Source organism: Paraphaeosphaeria sporulosa (genome assembly GCF_001642045.1).
Source record: "Paraphaeosphaeria sporulosa strain AP3s5-JAC2a unplaced genomic scaffold CC84scaffold_5, whole genome shotgun sequence".
Classification (NCBI taxonomy): domain Eukaryota; kingdom Fungi; phylum Ascomycota; class Dothideomycetes; order Pleosporales; family Didymosphaeriaceae; genus Paraphaeosphaeria; species Paraphaeosphaeria sporulosa.
In genome coordinates, this window is record NW_017253364.1 from 393,695 (window position 1) to 408,014 (window position 14,320).

Genomic DNA, 14,320 nt, shown 5'->3' on the forward strand with positions numbered 1-14,320 from the left:
TAATAGGATGGTAGGAATGTACAGATCATGATAGTCATTTCTCATCAACACGCGTCATCGTCAACCCCACCCACAGCCCCTTTCCACCCTCCCCACCCTTACCAAACCTCAAACTCCTCCTCGCCCACGCCCACACCCTTGCCGCCACCCCTCCCCGTCTCCGCATACCGATCATCCGCACACAACAACTCGACGAACGCATTCACCAGCGCATTCTCCAACCCCATCGTCTGCAGCTTATTCACCATGACCTCGACCTTTCCAGGATTCGCAAACACGCTATCCCAAATCCAGCGCTTCGTGTTCAACTCCATGCTCGCCTGGTCGAGGATATTCCAGATAATCGGCAAGGGGTCGACGACATCGAGCTGCGGGCCGGGACTTGCGAGCTCAAGGATGATAGCTTGGGAGGTGGGCACGGATGCGAGATGTAGCTTAGTGCCCGTGGCATCGGAGGTAGCGGTGTACGCGACGCTCTTCGCGCGCTTGGCGGACGTCGTGATGCAGCGGATGCCTGCGCCTTCGGTCGACGAGCTGGCCGGGGTGTGCGCGACAAGGCGAATCTTCCACTGCCGGGACTTCGGGACCGCGGGGTCGTCCGCGGGGTACACGGGCCCGATCTTGAGGACACCCGTGTCTTGCTTGTATGTGATGGGTGTGTGGACAAAGCGTACGGTTTCGTTGGGTTTGGTGTCGGTGTCCATGCCGTTGTCATCGTCAGACGCAGATGACGTGGCTGACGACACAAGCTGGAAGTCGCCGTCGTCAACAGTGGTACCCTTCCCGTCGTCTTCGATGAGGTCGAAGGAGCCGTCTGCGCCGACGACAAGGAGGAGCTCGATGGCTTCCGGGTTGGGGCTGCCGCTCTTGGGACGCCAGGCTGCGTCGAGCGGGATGATGGAGCCTTCGGGTGCGAGGACGGGGGTTTGAGTGAGCGGACGGTGGAGGGTGAGGCTGCGGTCGCCGTAGTAAACTACACCAGTGAAAATGTCTGCGTAGCGCTTCGGTGGTAGCCACGCCTTAGCGGACCCGAGGTGGGTGGTGTTGTCTCTTGGCTGCGTGATGGGTGCGAGGAGCAGCTCGCTGCCGAAATGATATTCGTTCGGCACCTCGTAGGCTTCGTCCACCTCTGGATAGTCCCAGTATAACGGTGTGACCAAGGGTTCATCATTTATAGCTGAGCGGGCATTCATGGTATACAGGTACGGGATGAGACGATGTCGGAGACGCAGCGTGTCTTCCATGATCTTGCACGCTTCGTCGTTATATCTCCACGGCTCTCGGCTGTTGAAGGGGTTGACGTCGGAGTGCAGGCGCAAGATGGGCGACCAGCAGCCTAGCTGCACCCATCTCGTTGTCAATTCATCGCTGTGGATGCCTGCGGTGTGTCCGCCAATGTCGTGAGACCACCAACCGTACCCGATATTCGATGCAGTTGCTGTAAACTCGGGCTGGAAGTGCAGCGAGTCCCATGTGATGATTGCATCGCCTGAGAAGCCAACTTGGTACCGCTGAGCGCCAGGACCACCGAACCGGGAGAAAATCAACGGGCGCTCGTTTCCGCGGCCGATGTCCAGGAAATGGAAATGGTTCAGTACCCATAATGGATCAACACCAGGTATCTTTGAGCCCTCGCCTTGCTGCCAGTCGATCCACCAGAAGTCGATCCCCCTAGCTTCATGCTGATGGTGCACGATATCAAAGTATGCGTCTATAAACTTCTTGTCCGTGCAATCGAACCGTACCGGCTCTTTCGATTTCGGGTCGATGCCCATGGCTTTTGCAACCTCCTTGTACTGGTCCTCCCAGTGGCGAATACCATCCGCAGGGTGTACATTGAGCGACACTTTCATGCCACGCTCGTGCAGCTTCTTGACGAACGCATCCGGGTCAGGAAATAACTCTTTATTCCACGTATATCCAGTCCACCCGTTCTCGCCTGGTGGAATTTCCTTCCCAGCGATGACCAGGTGCCAATCCATATCCACAACTGCCACATTGATCGGCACATCATCCTTGTTCAAATGATCATGCAGCTGCAGGTATTCCTTCTCATCATAGCGATGGTACCTTGACCACCAGTTGCCCATCGCGAACCTCGGCAGCAGCGGCTGACTCCCACTCACAGCGAAATACGCGCGTATCGCCTCGCGGTAATCGTGCCCATACAGGAAGATGTACTCGTCGCTCCGATCCTTCTTCTCCCCCGATCTGCGCGGCGCAATCCATCCATCGCTCTCAAACAGCATCGTCTTGCTATCGTCCAACACCGCAAAGCCCTCCCGACTCAGCACACCAGGCCCCAGATGCACGCGCCCATTCGCCTGGTCCAGCGTCCTGGTCGTGCCTCCCAGATTCGAAACCTCCTGCCCGTACGTCCACTTCGCAGTGATCGCGCCCTTCAGGTGTATGACAAATCCCCCCGCGCTGAACGCCTTCTTGTTGTACACGACGTGGAACCGCTTCGTCACGATCTCGAGGACATCGCCGCGGTCCCAGACGTAGAAATCCGGGACGGCGAGCTTGCGGTTGACAGCGAAGGTAGACGCGCGGTCCTCAAAGTGGCCGTCAGCGGCCCATTCGAAGCGGAGGAGGCCGTCGGTGAGGACGGTAAAGCGGTACTTGTCGCCGGCAACAATCGCAGAGGGATGCGCAACGGGGTACGTCTTGAAGTCGTAGCGCGCGGGGCGAGACATGGTTTTCATAAGCATGCAAGGAGTGAAGCTAGTCAAATTAACCGCAAAGGAGCGTATTGCAGGCGCGGTCGAGCGAACGATGGCGCACGGCGGGGCAGGCGGTGGAGGCAAGGATGGTACATGTATAAGGAATCCGGGGGAGATCAGCGTCACGTCCGAGCTTCACTGGGGCGCTTGTGGAGCTTGCCCCGGCCCGACGGGGTCAGACGACGTGTGCATTGGGGCAGGAGTGCCGAGACGCCTCGTCGATGGCTGCGCAAAGGAAGGCGTGAGGAGAAGCGTGCTTGCGACGGTGTTCACGCGCCAGAAGTCAGTTGAGCGCGTCGCCGTCAGTTCCGTCCCTGCATTGAGTGCGGGGAACCTGGAAGCGGACAGGCGCCCTGCTGCGCGACCACGTGTGGATATCGCGCCGCTAATTCCAGGCATTGTACGACTTGGTGTGTTTTCAAGTGAGCTGCTCTTGCTTGGATCGACCTTCCTCCTTTACATAGGCACGGACTATTGCCACATAGCCTGTACATGCCCAAGTGGAACGTGTCTAGGTTGGCGCGAACTTTGTCCCGTGGAAAACGCGCGTGGCAGCCTTGTGCAACCAATGCAGGCCAGCTATCGCGGCACTGGGAGGTGCAAGCCAGCACCGGCAAAATTCTCTGAAGCTTCTGTAGGAAGGTTGCAGAAGACGAGCAGACTGATGACTCTTTTCGACGACGAGCGTAGCAGCCTAATAATCAATCCACTTGCTCCTTCATCTTCTCTCCTTCATCCTCATCCTCACCATCCCATTCGCATACCACAGCCTCCGCTTCCTTGGCCTCCCTCACTGTCTCTCTGATACTTTCTCTGACCTTCATCAGCGCCTTTCCCAGCCTGTTCTCCCCCACTCTCCTCTATTGGCCTCTGAGTCTCTCTCCTTAAACCCAATCACCCTTACCCTGTCCAAACTAATCGCCTCCGCCAGCTCTCTTTCCTCCGACCGAGTTGAAAGGCATGGATGGTTCAAGCGATGCCATCGAGGCAGAATCAACATGAAAAGGAAATTAAACATAGTGAGTCACTGCACCCTTGAGTTCATGACAAGGGCGCAGCCTGAAAGACTTTGGTGACAGCGAAGAGCGTGCGGACCGAACCAGCAACAACCAATTCCGAACGTGGAAAGTAAAACCCGCGCATACAGGAAAGACCACCCCACCAACCGACGTCGTATCGAAGAAGGTCATCAAACCACTTCAAATTGCTCGGTCATAAGCCCAACTCCGTATGCTCGCCCTCACAATTCCAGTCTCTCCTTTTCTCTTCCATCCCCGTTTCTCAACAAGTCCTCTAGTAATAACCTAGCAATAGTTCCATGCCCCTCAGGCCTCAGATGGAATACTCTCTTCCAACTATCTGGCAACAACCAATGAATCGTATTCTCAATCGCCCCTTCACCATTTACTTCCCCAGCCTTCGTCTTGTTCACAAACCCCTTCTCAGGATCAAATTCCCACTCAGGGTGCTCCTTCAACGTCTTATTAATGCGCTCCGCGATATCACCCTCGAAGGTGCCCTTGGGTACGTCCTCGCCCGTCCTGTTCCGCAGCTTCTTAGGATCCTCGCCGCTGTCCACAGTATTCCACTCGTAGAACGCAAGCGCAGGCCGATTCGGTGCAGGCTCCGTAACGCCAGCTTCGCAGTACCGGCCGCGCAGCGCTTCGATGTGTGCATCGTAGTCGATGAAGCGTACGCCAGGCCCGCTGTCAGCCACAACTTCCTCAAGCACGGTGTTGACGGCGCGCACCAAGGCATTGAGCGCTTGCCGCAGCTCGAGCTTAAGATATTGCTTTGAGGACTCGACGGTGGACCATACAGCCCAAGTGACATTGTCGCATGTGTCGTCGTCAACGCCGAAGAAGCCCGCATAGCCGGTCACGTAGATGATGCCGTGGGGGCTCATCTTGGGCTTTGTGGCGTCGATGAGCGTGGTAATGTTCTTGTAGAGTTGGTCTTTTGATGCGACGCGCTGGGCAGCTTCTTGGATGCTCGACTTGCAGTCGTCTTCGGAGGCCATGTAAAATTGGTAGACGCAGTTGCTAAGTATGGGCGAGAGGCCGATGTCTATTCTCGCGGTTACAAAGTCAGCTGAGCCATCAAAGTGAGTTTATATACAAGTATTCCATGTCTAAGACATAGCGCCTTTGTACCGGGAAGGATCGTACCATTGCCCCCGGCGGAGATGGTTAGAAGGTCAAGGTCATCACTCAAGGTAGGCACTTGAATTTCGAGGATCTCGGTGCTCGTTTGTCCGGAGCAGGACAAGAACTGGTGTGTTCTGTTCTTGTTGTACCCGAGAAGTGATGTATGTAAGATGTTTGGGTAGGACTTCGCATATCGGGAGCAATAAAAGTCCAAGCGGTCACCTGCACCCAGGCCGGCAGCGTATGAGTCGCCTATCGATGCAAAGCGTTGGATCCATGGGAACTCTGTAAACGGCGGCGCTTCCAGTGTAGACTGCTCTGGAGTGTTTGAGCTGGATGTGGCTAGCGCGGCCGTGAGCAGCAGGAGGAGGCTACGCGGCAACATGGTGAAAAGAAGCGACGCAACACCAGGTTGGTTCAAATAAGAGTAGATGCTGAAACATAGGAAAGGACGCAAAATGTTGAAGGAAAAACAATATAGTGGTAAGATGAGGAGGACTGTTATCTTTGTTGCCTGTAGGAGCGGGCGCTTGGCAAAGCGATGGTCAGCTGTCTCGCGTTGCGCCGAGCACGAGGGGATATCGCGCAAAGCGAGTGGCTCGTTCAAGAGGGCGCGCTCTGGGACACGGCGCCGTGTGACAGCAACCACGTTCATGGTCAACGCATGTTGACATATGTTCTGTATGACCCTGTTGATTAGTATAACAATCGACATGCCGGCCTCACGTTATTCCTTGAGGTATTGGAATAGCCAGCAAGCTCATGAATTGAAGATGCGACTATACAGCTTCTCATGTCTGCCAACCCAGAGATCCATGACCGGCACGCTCTGCCCTGCATCCTCAACCTTTCTATTCCAGCCTTCTTCTATAAGCCCCCTGATCCGATCTTGTAGCTCCGTACTCGCCAGCTCAGCCTGTGCCTGATACGGCCCCATAACGCTTGCGCGTACTGCCGCGCTGACCACCGTGCGCGCGTGTGAGAACAGGAACAGGTATGCAGCGTCGCGCAGCGGGACGTCAAGCACGCAGGTAACGAGCCCCCAGAGTGGTGCCAGATGTGCGTTGATAAGGTCGGATTTGCGGAGGGCCGAAGAGAATGATATGAGCGCTTCAGCAGCAGCGCTGCCTTGGGTTGGCGAGCTGTCGTCGCCTGATATTTCGGTGGCCGTTGAACTGTACTGCGACTTGTAGCTGCGCTCCCACACGGTGAGCAACGCCCTTCCTTGTGCTATGCTCGCTCGCCGCGCTACCGTGCAAGGCGTGCTTGCGTCGAAGTCATTGTCGAGCGTCTCAATATCTGCGGGATTGCGGTAGCCTGCCAGGACGTACGGCAGCGCAGTGCTGGCGAGCGTGGAGAGGGACAGGCGGAGGAAGACGTGGAACGACGGTAGCTGCGACGCGGAGGGCGGGCTGGGTTTGTGGTGCGCAAGATACGACTCCAGCCCGCTGCTGAATGCGAAAGAGCCCAGCGGTAGCGCTGAGTCGGCCAGAAGTAGCAGTGCATGAAGCGCTGTTGTTCTGTTAGAATTCCGCGAGGAGAGCTACCGTGGGCTGATAACGCACCTACATCGCTGGTAGTTTGTAAGGAAGTCGTCGGACTGTCAACAGCATTCAGTCGGGCCTTGGCATCCTGGAGACGCCGCTCGAGGTCAGCGATCTCATCTTGCAGAGATTGCTGGCTATCGGGAGTCGTCATGGAATAGGTGTTGAGGAAGTACAACCCAGGAGTTCGCGGGCGGGTCTTGGCGAGATTTTCTACAGAGCGAGACACTCACAAGTCAAACATTGTACGAAAAACCCATTTCATTGCGCTCTTCATCAAAAAGCATGTGCTCTGCTAGTATTACAGTTGATCATCAAAAGTCGTATTCCTACCCTCCTTAAACTCCAATGGTCCAAAACAATTCGTGACCTTCCATCCAAACCGATTCCGCTTTATGACAAGACCAAACATTGCGACCAACATGGGCCTGGGTATCAAGATTACGCCCGCAGGCGCGTTGCAATGTCGCCGTCGACACATTAGACCACAACAGCGCGCACACAACTCGACAGACACCCGCTAACCATCGCCAAACCCCGTCTTAGGCGCGTGCACAGGGACGAGCAAGACGCGCGTATAGACCGAGACGGAGGCGAGTACCTAAGCCTCCGCATGAACCTCGCCGTTGTTCGTGCTCTGGTCTGTCTTCGGAATATCAGCGAACATGGCCGTGCCCTTAGCCGACTCGATTTTCTTGGAGCTCGTGGTCTTGAAGAGCGTCTGCGGCTTAGACCTGCATACATTAGCACCCACCCTGCATATCGACATGCAGTCTTGCTCGACTTACTTCTTAGTGATTTGCTTGTTGCGGAAAGCGCTGAGCTTCTGTGTAGCCGGCGATTGGATCGAGTCGCTGGGGGAGACGTATTGCTGCGTCCTGCACGACATTAACGCACGGTTCCACACAGATGAGCCAAAGGAGACACTCACTTGTCATTTTCCTTGAGACGAGATGCAAGCTCCTGGCGATGGGCGTCGAGGCTCTTTGGCTCAGGCTTGTCTGCCTTCTTTTGCGGCGAGGCCGGCTTCATCTGCGCGTTGGTGTCACGGTTGCTGAGGACGTTGGCGGACATGGCTGCGGGTGATAGAGCTCGGGAGGAATTTGGTAGCTTTAATTATGTCGAGCGAAAGGCTGGTAAGATGTGCTGCAAGCAATTTGTATGCGCAATGGTTGTGGGGCAATGGCGCAAAAATGTGAAGTTTTGTTTACCTACATGTTTGATGTTGCGGGGCAACCGCGGCTGGACGTCATTGCCCAGGTGTTCCATGCTAATTACTTCCTTGTCATATTGGGTTGACTCACACACAGCTGCGAGCATCGATGGAACAAGACATTACTATCAAGGCGTACTTGGATTGCCATGTCGACAGGGACCTTCCATCGCTTAGCCCGCATCGCTTAGCCCATGAAGCAGTCTCATTGTGTCCGAGGCTTGTTTTCAAGCCATTCGAGGCTCGCCAGCATTTCCATCTCGTCAGCGCGGCTTTGCTCAACGCGGTTCTGCATATCTTCCTTAGCATCATACAATCCTTTGGATCATGCTGAACCATTTAGAGCTTGACTCTACTCGTGATTGCTCGTGCTTTAGTTTCCTCTAGCTGCTGTTGCACTCTCGCTTACTGTTCTCCCAATTTCGTCATTTATTCTGGCATTCATGCAACTTATCCTCTCCCAAGAATCGTTTCTTCCCTGCGGACTCCAATTCGTCCTCATCGGCCTTCCTCTTCCTGATCAGACACCGTACTGGTTCTAATGCGCTCTGCAGAGCTTGATTGACTGTTGCAGCGTCAGAAACCGATTCACTGTTGGACGTGGCTAGGAGAAATCGCTGGGTGTGAGATGACCCAACCGTTTGACTGTGTGTCCCAGAACCTGACATGCTCGGATCAAAGGATGCCTCAGAGTTGCTGTAAGACCAGGTTGCATTTTGAGCAGAAGCCTCCTTGGCTTGGGTTTGCTCCACGTCTACATCAGCGTCTTGTATCGGGATTAGTAGATTATCGCATGGCTATTTCTGGGGACGCGCGGCAGGATTGGTGCGCGGTACATAACAAATCTGGGCTTGTCTGGTGAACCGAATTGTCGGCGATCCTTGGGAAGCGACTCGAAACCTGTAGTCTGCTTCGCACCCGACGGCAAACCGCGCGAGACAGTCTTCTTGACGTTCGTGATGTGTTGATCTAGAGTACAAACAGTTTTAGGCAGATCTTTCTACAACTTTACAGAATTCTCCAAGGGCAAATCCGTTCTTGGCTCAACAGTACTCCCCTCTCTTATGGCTCTGATCGCGGTCCTAAATGTTGTCCTAAAGCGCTCAGAAAACTGCACTACCCCCGAAAAAGATATATGTTTCAAAACAAAACATACGATCACAATGGTGATCACCGACCGGTAATAACAGGTTCCGTCGGAGCGCTCCAGATTGGTCTTCTTCACAGCCTCGCAGAGCAAGAGGTTCTCTGTGCGTCGGAGCCTCCTGCGTTCCTTGAAGAAATACACATGAGGCAATGTCGCGTGTTTGCCAAAGCTCAAGGAGGACTAGACCATTGAGGTACTATTCTGACCATGCCCATCCGTCCACGAGCCCGACCTCATCTTACGCTTCAGATGGACATGTCCGTCTTTTTCCGGTCTTCCACCGGGACGTCATTATTACGCAGAATTTCGTTGACTATATCACTGACCGGTATCCTGTCAAGCTGCTTAGAGTCCCACTTAAGCGTATCTATCAAGTTGAACTCTGATCGGTCTGTGCTGTCAGACCGAAACTTTGGGGGATGCCATCGGAGACCTGCCTTCGATATGTTGTGCGATGGACAGTGTGCTACCCTAGGATAGACAATATGTGGGGGAGATGTTCTCCGTGTTGCGTTTAGTGTTGCGGGTCGAAGCGACCAGGCTAAGTGAATGTAGACGTGGAGGTGTTGGTACAACCCTTGCCCGAGACGTTGTTGCAACAATCGGCGAGGTCAGTCAAATATTCAAGGCGCGTTGAATTTGCACTGTTCTTCCAAATCTAGACGTGGAGCGTGATTAGATACCAATTGGGAGATTCTTCTTGTGCGAATCCAAAAGGTCCCTGTCTAAGAACGTGCCGGAGTCTGCCAGGCTCGTGGTGCTCCGGTCAAGTTGTTCGACCTATAGCTTCTCAAAGGATGTCGCAAGCGCAGCAAGCTTATGGACTGAACTGTTGAACTCGGCGCGAAATTACTGCTTGAGGGGCGGACTTGGAGCTGATTCCTCTGGTTGCTTGACGGCAGTTGCGGCGACTGCCCGCGTTACGGTCGCTAAGAAGTGGTCCGAATACAACTCAGGCATTGTACCGAACCGCAGTGCGCAAGAACAACGAAAACGAAGTAGACGGCGTGTATAATTTGAGTGTGTCAAGCGTATGTGATCAAGTCCGGCGGGGCAGAGATACGAGCGACGTGTTGTGTTGATTCCGTTTGTCAGTTGCTCCGCGGTACACCGCAGTCTATGAAAGGAAAGAGCGACTACGATCATAACATTAACATACGCGAAAGCTAATGCCATCATCAAGACATACGAGACGTGATCTTAGTACCGTTTGACTACCTTCAAAATCCGCCGGCGCCACGAACCCTTTGTACGGCCCCAACTACGCCCTTTGCCCAAGCGAATTTCCCTGGGTCTTTCCCGACAGCGCCCTCAGCCTCATTGCCACTTTCGTCTCGCCATATGCCATCAACCTGTGACCCTCGTCCATATTGATGCGTGTCTTCATCGTCAGTTTAAATTGTTTCACGGAGATGAGTAAACGTACTCTGGTTTCGTTCTATCCCAGCTCTCCACTCGCCGCAAATCTGTTCGGAGTCAATCATGATGTTCACCTCCATTGAGTGGAACCATGACTGCGTGTCCTGGTTTCCGTTGCCTTGAATGCCCACGTGGCCATCCGCAATCAGGAGCTTTATGTGACAGCTTCTCTTCTTGAAGCTATTATGTATTGGTGCCATTTGGTCTTTGGCTACATAGTAGTGCACGTGCAAACGTTGCTTGGATGCCTTGTCGAGGCTCTCGTACAGATGATCAGCAACCATCTCGTTGACGCCACCCTGGAAAGGCAGCAGTTCTCCTGCATCGTTGTAGCCCAAGCATACATAGTACGTGATGTCGACTCCCCGCTCCAAAGCTTCCTTTAGAGCTGGTATCAGAGGGGAAGCATTCAGATTGGGAGACTGTATGAATACTGATGATGTGGCATTGCGTATCGCGGACAACCAAGCTTCATTTTGAGGGACATTGACGCCTTTGTGATTGAGCGCTCCCCAGGGTTTCCGGTTGACAAGAGCGATAGGGAAGGATGCGTGAGGTCTGTGTGGGATCATCGGTGTCATTTCTTTATCGAGGGAATCCTCAGGAACGACACCATTTTGCGAGAGCTTGGTAGCGAAATTGAGATGGCGTGTGATGGCCTCCGCGCGCGTTTCTCCCGGCAAGGGTGCCAGGGCATCCTGCATCCTCCGAACTTCAGATGCTATATTTGGATCATAGTGAGGATCACCAGGTGCGTGGAGAGGCATAAGCTCCCTACGCAGACCCATACCACTCTCCGCGCCACTGAACATGGATTGAAAAGTCAGGTCATCAAACGAGGTCCACCTCCCAGCTGATGCAGGCGAATGCAACCGAGGCAGTGGTGGTTCCATAATCGTATGCCAGGCCAGCAATGCTGTGTCAAATAACGAATCAACGATGGGCCCTTCCAAATGCGTCATCATCTCCAGATTGTCGTTGTCTTGGATATTGTTACTTTGGACGATGGCAATTTGCCGGTCCACAATCATGAATTTCGAGTGGAAGGTGCCTAGTGCTGGACGATGGTAGTTTTGGACCTGCATGTCAAGATTTGGAACTTCGTGAGGATGAGGCAGCTTGATGGCCTTGCCGGTGTATTCTTCGACTGTGACTGGCTGGTGGTTTTCCTTGACTTGTTTGATGTTACCACGGTCGTACATAATTTTGACCACGATCCGTTGCCCTCTGGCTCCGGCTCTCTTGGAAAGCTCCAGAAGCGAGTCGGTGATGAGTCGTGAAGCATCTGACGTGATCCAGTAGTTGGTCGCAAGGAATACTTCATGTTCGGCCCGCGCGATGACATTTGACATATGACGGCAGATATCCGGTAATGGGGCGATTATTGTGAGCGGAAGGACACCGTTGCTTCCCATCAGGCTTGGGCTGATCATGCCCGCCAGTGGATCGTATTCGAGCGAGCAGAGCGCATCATGGTAGCACTGAAGAAACAGATCGCTGGGTTCAGAGTCACCCCAATTCCCACATTGACGCGCGCGAAGAATTTCCTCCTTGCTTGGCGGCTTCCTTAGGTGAGGTGGTTGTTGCTTAGTGACGGCAGTCCGCTCTTTCCCGTACAGCTGATCTGCATAGTGGCCAGGAGGTTTTGTGGGATCCTTCGCGTATTCACTGCTTACGCTTCTAGGTTCTCTGCAGAATGCGAGTATCTTGTCTGTGATATGCGTAGCCATTGCGACTGAAGACGATCGAAAAAGAAGAGATATTTATTGTGGTTAAAACGACACAGCCAAGGAACGGGAGCGTGTCTGGTAAGAAGGGGTACCCTCCGGGTGAGATGGTTTATACATCATCCCGACTTGCGCATCTCGCTCTGAAAGCCCGAGATCAAGGCTGGATGACGAAGGTGGAGAAGGTGCCGTAGCATCCGCCACAGGTCTTCTGGACCACATCCTTGGTTAGAGCGCGTGGCTAGTGACGTCGGCCAACAGGGACCCCGGAAGGGTCGGGCTCTGTGGCTTGTGTTGGTTCGTCGATTGGCTAAACAAAGCTTGTTTTTATGACTGAAAAGCTTGTTAAAGCTTGTACTCAACGCTAGCTGTAGCCCACCAATCGCATCCGTCTCAGGTAGGGCAATACCAGCAATCCAAGGTCCTGGCACTTTCGGCTTGGGAGCGGTAACAAGCACAAGGGAAATCGTCCGCGGGCTTCGTCCAAAACTTGCTCAACCCCATGCGGCAAAGTCATTGGCTCTGGCCAGCCGACGCGTACCTCACTGATGTTGAGTGCTGTGGTCACGAATTCGCTAAGCATGCGTAATCGAGATTCCTGGGCAACCTTTCGGTCTATTCCTGGAGCTCGTTCAGATGCTCCATGGGCGCTAAGTCCCTAGACGTTTAGGTACCACAACGGCACAGCGTATAGGCGAGAATCTTTCGCACCAACATACAGCGCCCGGATCACGGTATAGAAGTAAGACCAGTGTTTGAGCACATCACAACGGGCCATATCTGCGTTGAAACGGCTTCTCTGGTCCTGTGAAGAAAACTGAGCATGGTTTACAGTGATTGTTTGAATCCGTTACTCGCGATAAGGTGCTGGATCGTATGCAGGATTTTTAACAAGCTAAGTCAAAATGGGGTCTAGCACCCACCTAGGATCGTAGTGCTCTGAATCCGAAGTCCCAGAACACCCACTGGATCTTCGAAGCTCGTACTCTCCTGCTGCGATCAGTAGATATATATATACTACATTTAGAGGTGCCGACATCAATCACATGATCTCGATCATGCACGGTGAGATGGCCGAGTTGGTTATGGTAAGCTCGCTTCCGATCATAGTCACCTTAACACCTTACTTACAAAAGCAGGCGCCAGGTTAAGGAGCATCTTAACATCATTTCCTGGTCACGAAAGTGGCGTGGGTTCGAGTCCCACTCTCATCATTATCGTCCGCTCTCAGAGTGGTATTCGGGAGATTCTTTTTTTGCTTCTGGGCGCGTGGCGGAGCACTTGGTGGGCAGCTTATCGTTAGCGAGCTTCTGCTCTCATCGCTAATGTGCGCTCCTTGGAAATTCTATTTGTCTTTTTCTTTCATCCTCATAACTTGGCACGTGACTGAAAATAGGCATTTCGGCGCACCTTGCCTTATTTTACCTTGCGCTACTATACGTGTGTGAACATCAATGTTCACACCACATGTAGTAGTCCGCCTCCAAGAATTCTTATTTTCTCTGTCGACATGCCCTCGATAGCATGATGTTCCTATGAGATAGCCTGCTGCAAGAACTATAGGACTCACCGTCAACCACTGCGCATTGTTAGAACGTGCGCAATATCGCGTCTTGTAACATTTCAAATGACACTCCTGCTTGAGCTATGCTATTAGCCTATTTCCTCTGCTACTATACATTTTCTTCACGACTGCAAAGCCATCGATGCTCATGATCAATGCTATAGCATCTCTAGCCAACTTTCGGTATGCAAAACGCGAACCAACGCGGAAGGTGCGCGATAGCTTCTGAACATCATTCCGACGCTCCCTCGAAGCTCAAAACACAGGTCTTACTACGCAACCGAATCATCGCAGTTGAGCGAGCGCGACGGCTCATCCATATCCTCTGAGGGTCAAATCGGTCAACGCAGCTTACTCAAACCTTGACCGCTTGCTTGCCGCGGCCTCGCCGGCCTCATACATGAAGTCGAGCTGTTCTTCATGAGACATCGTACCCATAAGGTCGCGCTTCCTGGCCTTGATCTCCTCGCAGACCTAGTCTAATTGAGCCCTCTCTTTTTCAAGGCATTGACCTCACTCTCAAGCTTCTGCATCGCCCGTATGTGCCCACTCCCGTATGTGCCCACTCTTCTTCTCTTGCATTGTCTGCTTCTCCTAGATAAGGCCTTGCTCTCGCGTGCGGATCCAGTTGAATGTGTCTGTGTTCTGTTCGCGGGTGCGAGGGACGATTGGAGTCGCCGAGATAGTGACCGAAGACGCGGACACAGACAGCAGAGAGGGTGCGGATGATTGCGCTACTGTGCGTTGACGTGCATAACGCAAGACTGCCCCCGACCTTGTCATTTCCGATCTGCCCTGTTAGAGATTCGTGATAGTCGTTCCACCAGTGATCTAGT

At 53.4% G+C, this 14,320-nt stretch overlaps 5 protein-coding genes and 1 non-coding gene across 6 annotated transcripts; 1 reads left to right on the top strand and 5 right to left on the bottom strand.

The window, feature by feature from the left end:
• Positions 1 to 115: 115 nt before the first annotated feature.
• CC84DRAFT_1118684 (uncharacterized protein) lies at positions 116 to 2,982 on the bottom strand (the record flags this gene model as incomplete). The annotated part of the gene is made up of 1 exon (XM_018175525.1): positions 116 to 2,982. A coding segment is annotated over exon 1 (2,595 nt), but the record flags the coding sequence as incomplete, so codon positions are not given.
• A 981-nt stretch (positions 2,983 to 3,963) lies between these two features.
• Positions 3,964 to 5,255, bottom strand: CC84DRAFT_1144890 (SGNH hydrolase; the record flags this gene model as incomplete). The annotated part of the gene is made up of 2 exons (XM_018176477.1): positions 3,964 to 4,790; positions 4,892 to 5,255. 2 exons carry the CDS (start codon positions 5,253 to 5,255, stop codon positions 3,964 to 3,966), a joined length of 1,191 nt encoding a protein of 396 aa, XP_018035857.1.
• Positions 5,256 to 5,619: 364 nt separating this feature from the next.
• CC84DRAFT_1118687 (uncharacterized protein) lies at positions 5,620 to 6,585 on the bottom strand. The gene is made up of 2 exons (XM_018175526.1): positions 6,436 to 6,585; positions 5,620 to 6,382 (listed from the first exon to the last, which is right to left on the bottom strand). Exons 1-2 carry the CDS (start codon positions 6,566 to 6,568, stop codon positions 5,631 to 5,633), a joined length of 885 nt encoding a protein of 294 aa, XP_018035858.1. The 5' UTR covers positions 6,569 to 6,585; the 3' UTR covers positions 5,620 to 5,630.
• Positions 6,586 to 6,668: 83 nt separating this feature from the next.
• CC84DRAFT_1144893 (uncharacterized protein) lies at positions 6,669 to 7,586 on the bottom strand. Its single transcript, XM_018176478.1, has 3 exons — positions 7,346 to 7,586; positions 7,203 to 7,292; positions 6,669 to 7,148 (listed from the first exon to the last, which is right to left on the bottom strand). The coding sequence occupies exons 1-3, from the start codon at positions 7,486 to 7,488 to the stop codon at positions 7,016 to 7,018; spliced, it is 366 nt and encodes a 121-aa protein (XP_018035859.1). The 5' UTR covers positions 7,489 to 7,586; the 3' UTR covers positions 6,669 to 7,015.
• A 1,929-nt stretch (positions 7,587 to 9,515) lies between these two features.
• On the bottom strand, positions 9,516 to 12,092 carry CC84DRAFT_1118694 (phospholipase D/nuclease). The gene is made up of 2 exons (XM_018175527.1): positions 10,201 to 12,092; positions 9,516 to 10,155 (listed from the first exon to the last, which is right to left on the bottom strand). Exons 1-2 carry the CDS (start codon positions 11,921 to 11,923, stop codon positions 9,995 to 9,997), a joined length of 1,884 nt encoding a protein of 627 aa, XP_018035860.1. The 5' UTR covers positions 11,924 to 12,092; the 3' UTR covers positions 9,516 to 9,994.
• An 892-nt stretch (positions 12,093 to 12,984) lies between these two features.
• Positions 12,985 to 13,134, top strand: CC84DRAFT_t45. Its single transcript has one exon. It is a non-coding gene; the product is annotated as a tRNA-Arg (tRNA).
• The last annotated feature ends 1,186 nt before the right edge of the window (positions 13,135 to 14,320 follow it).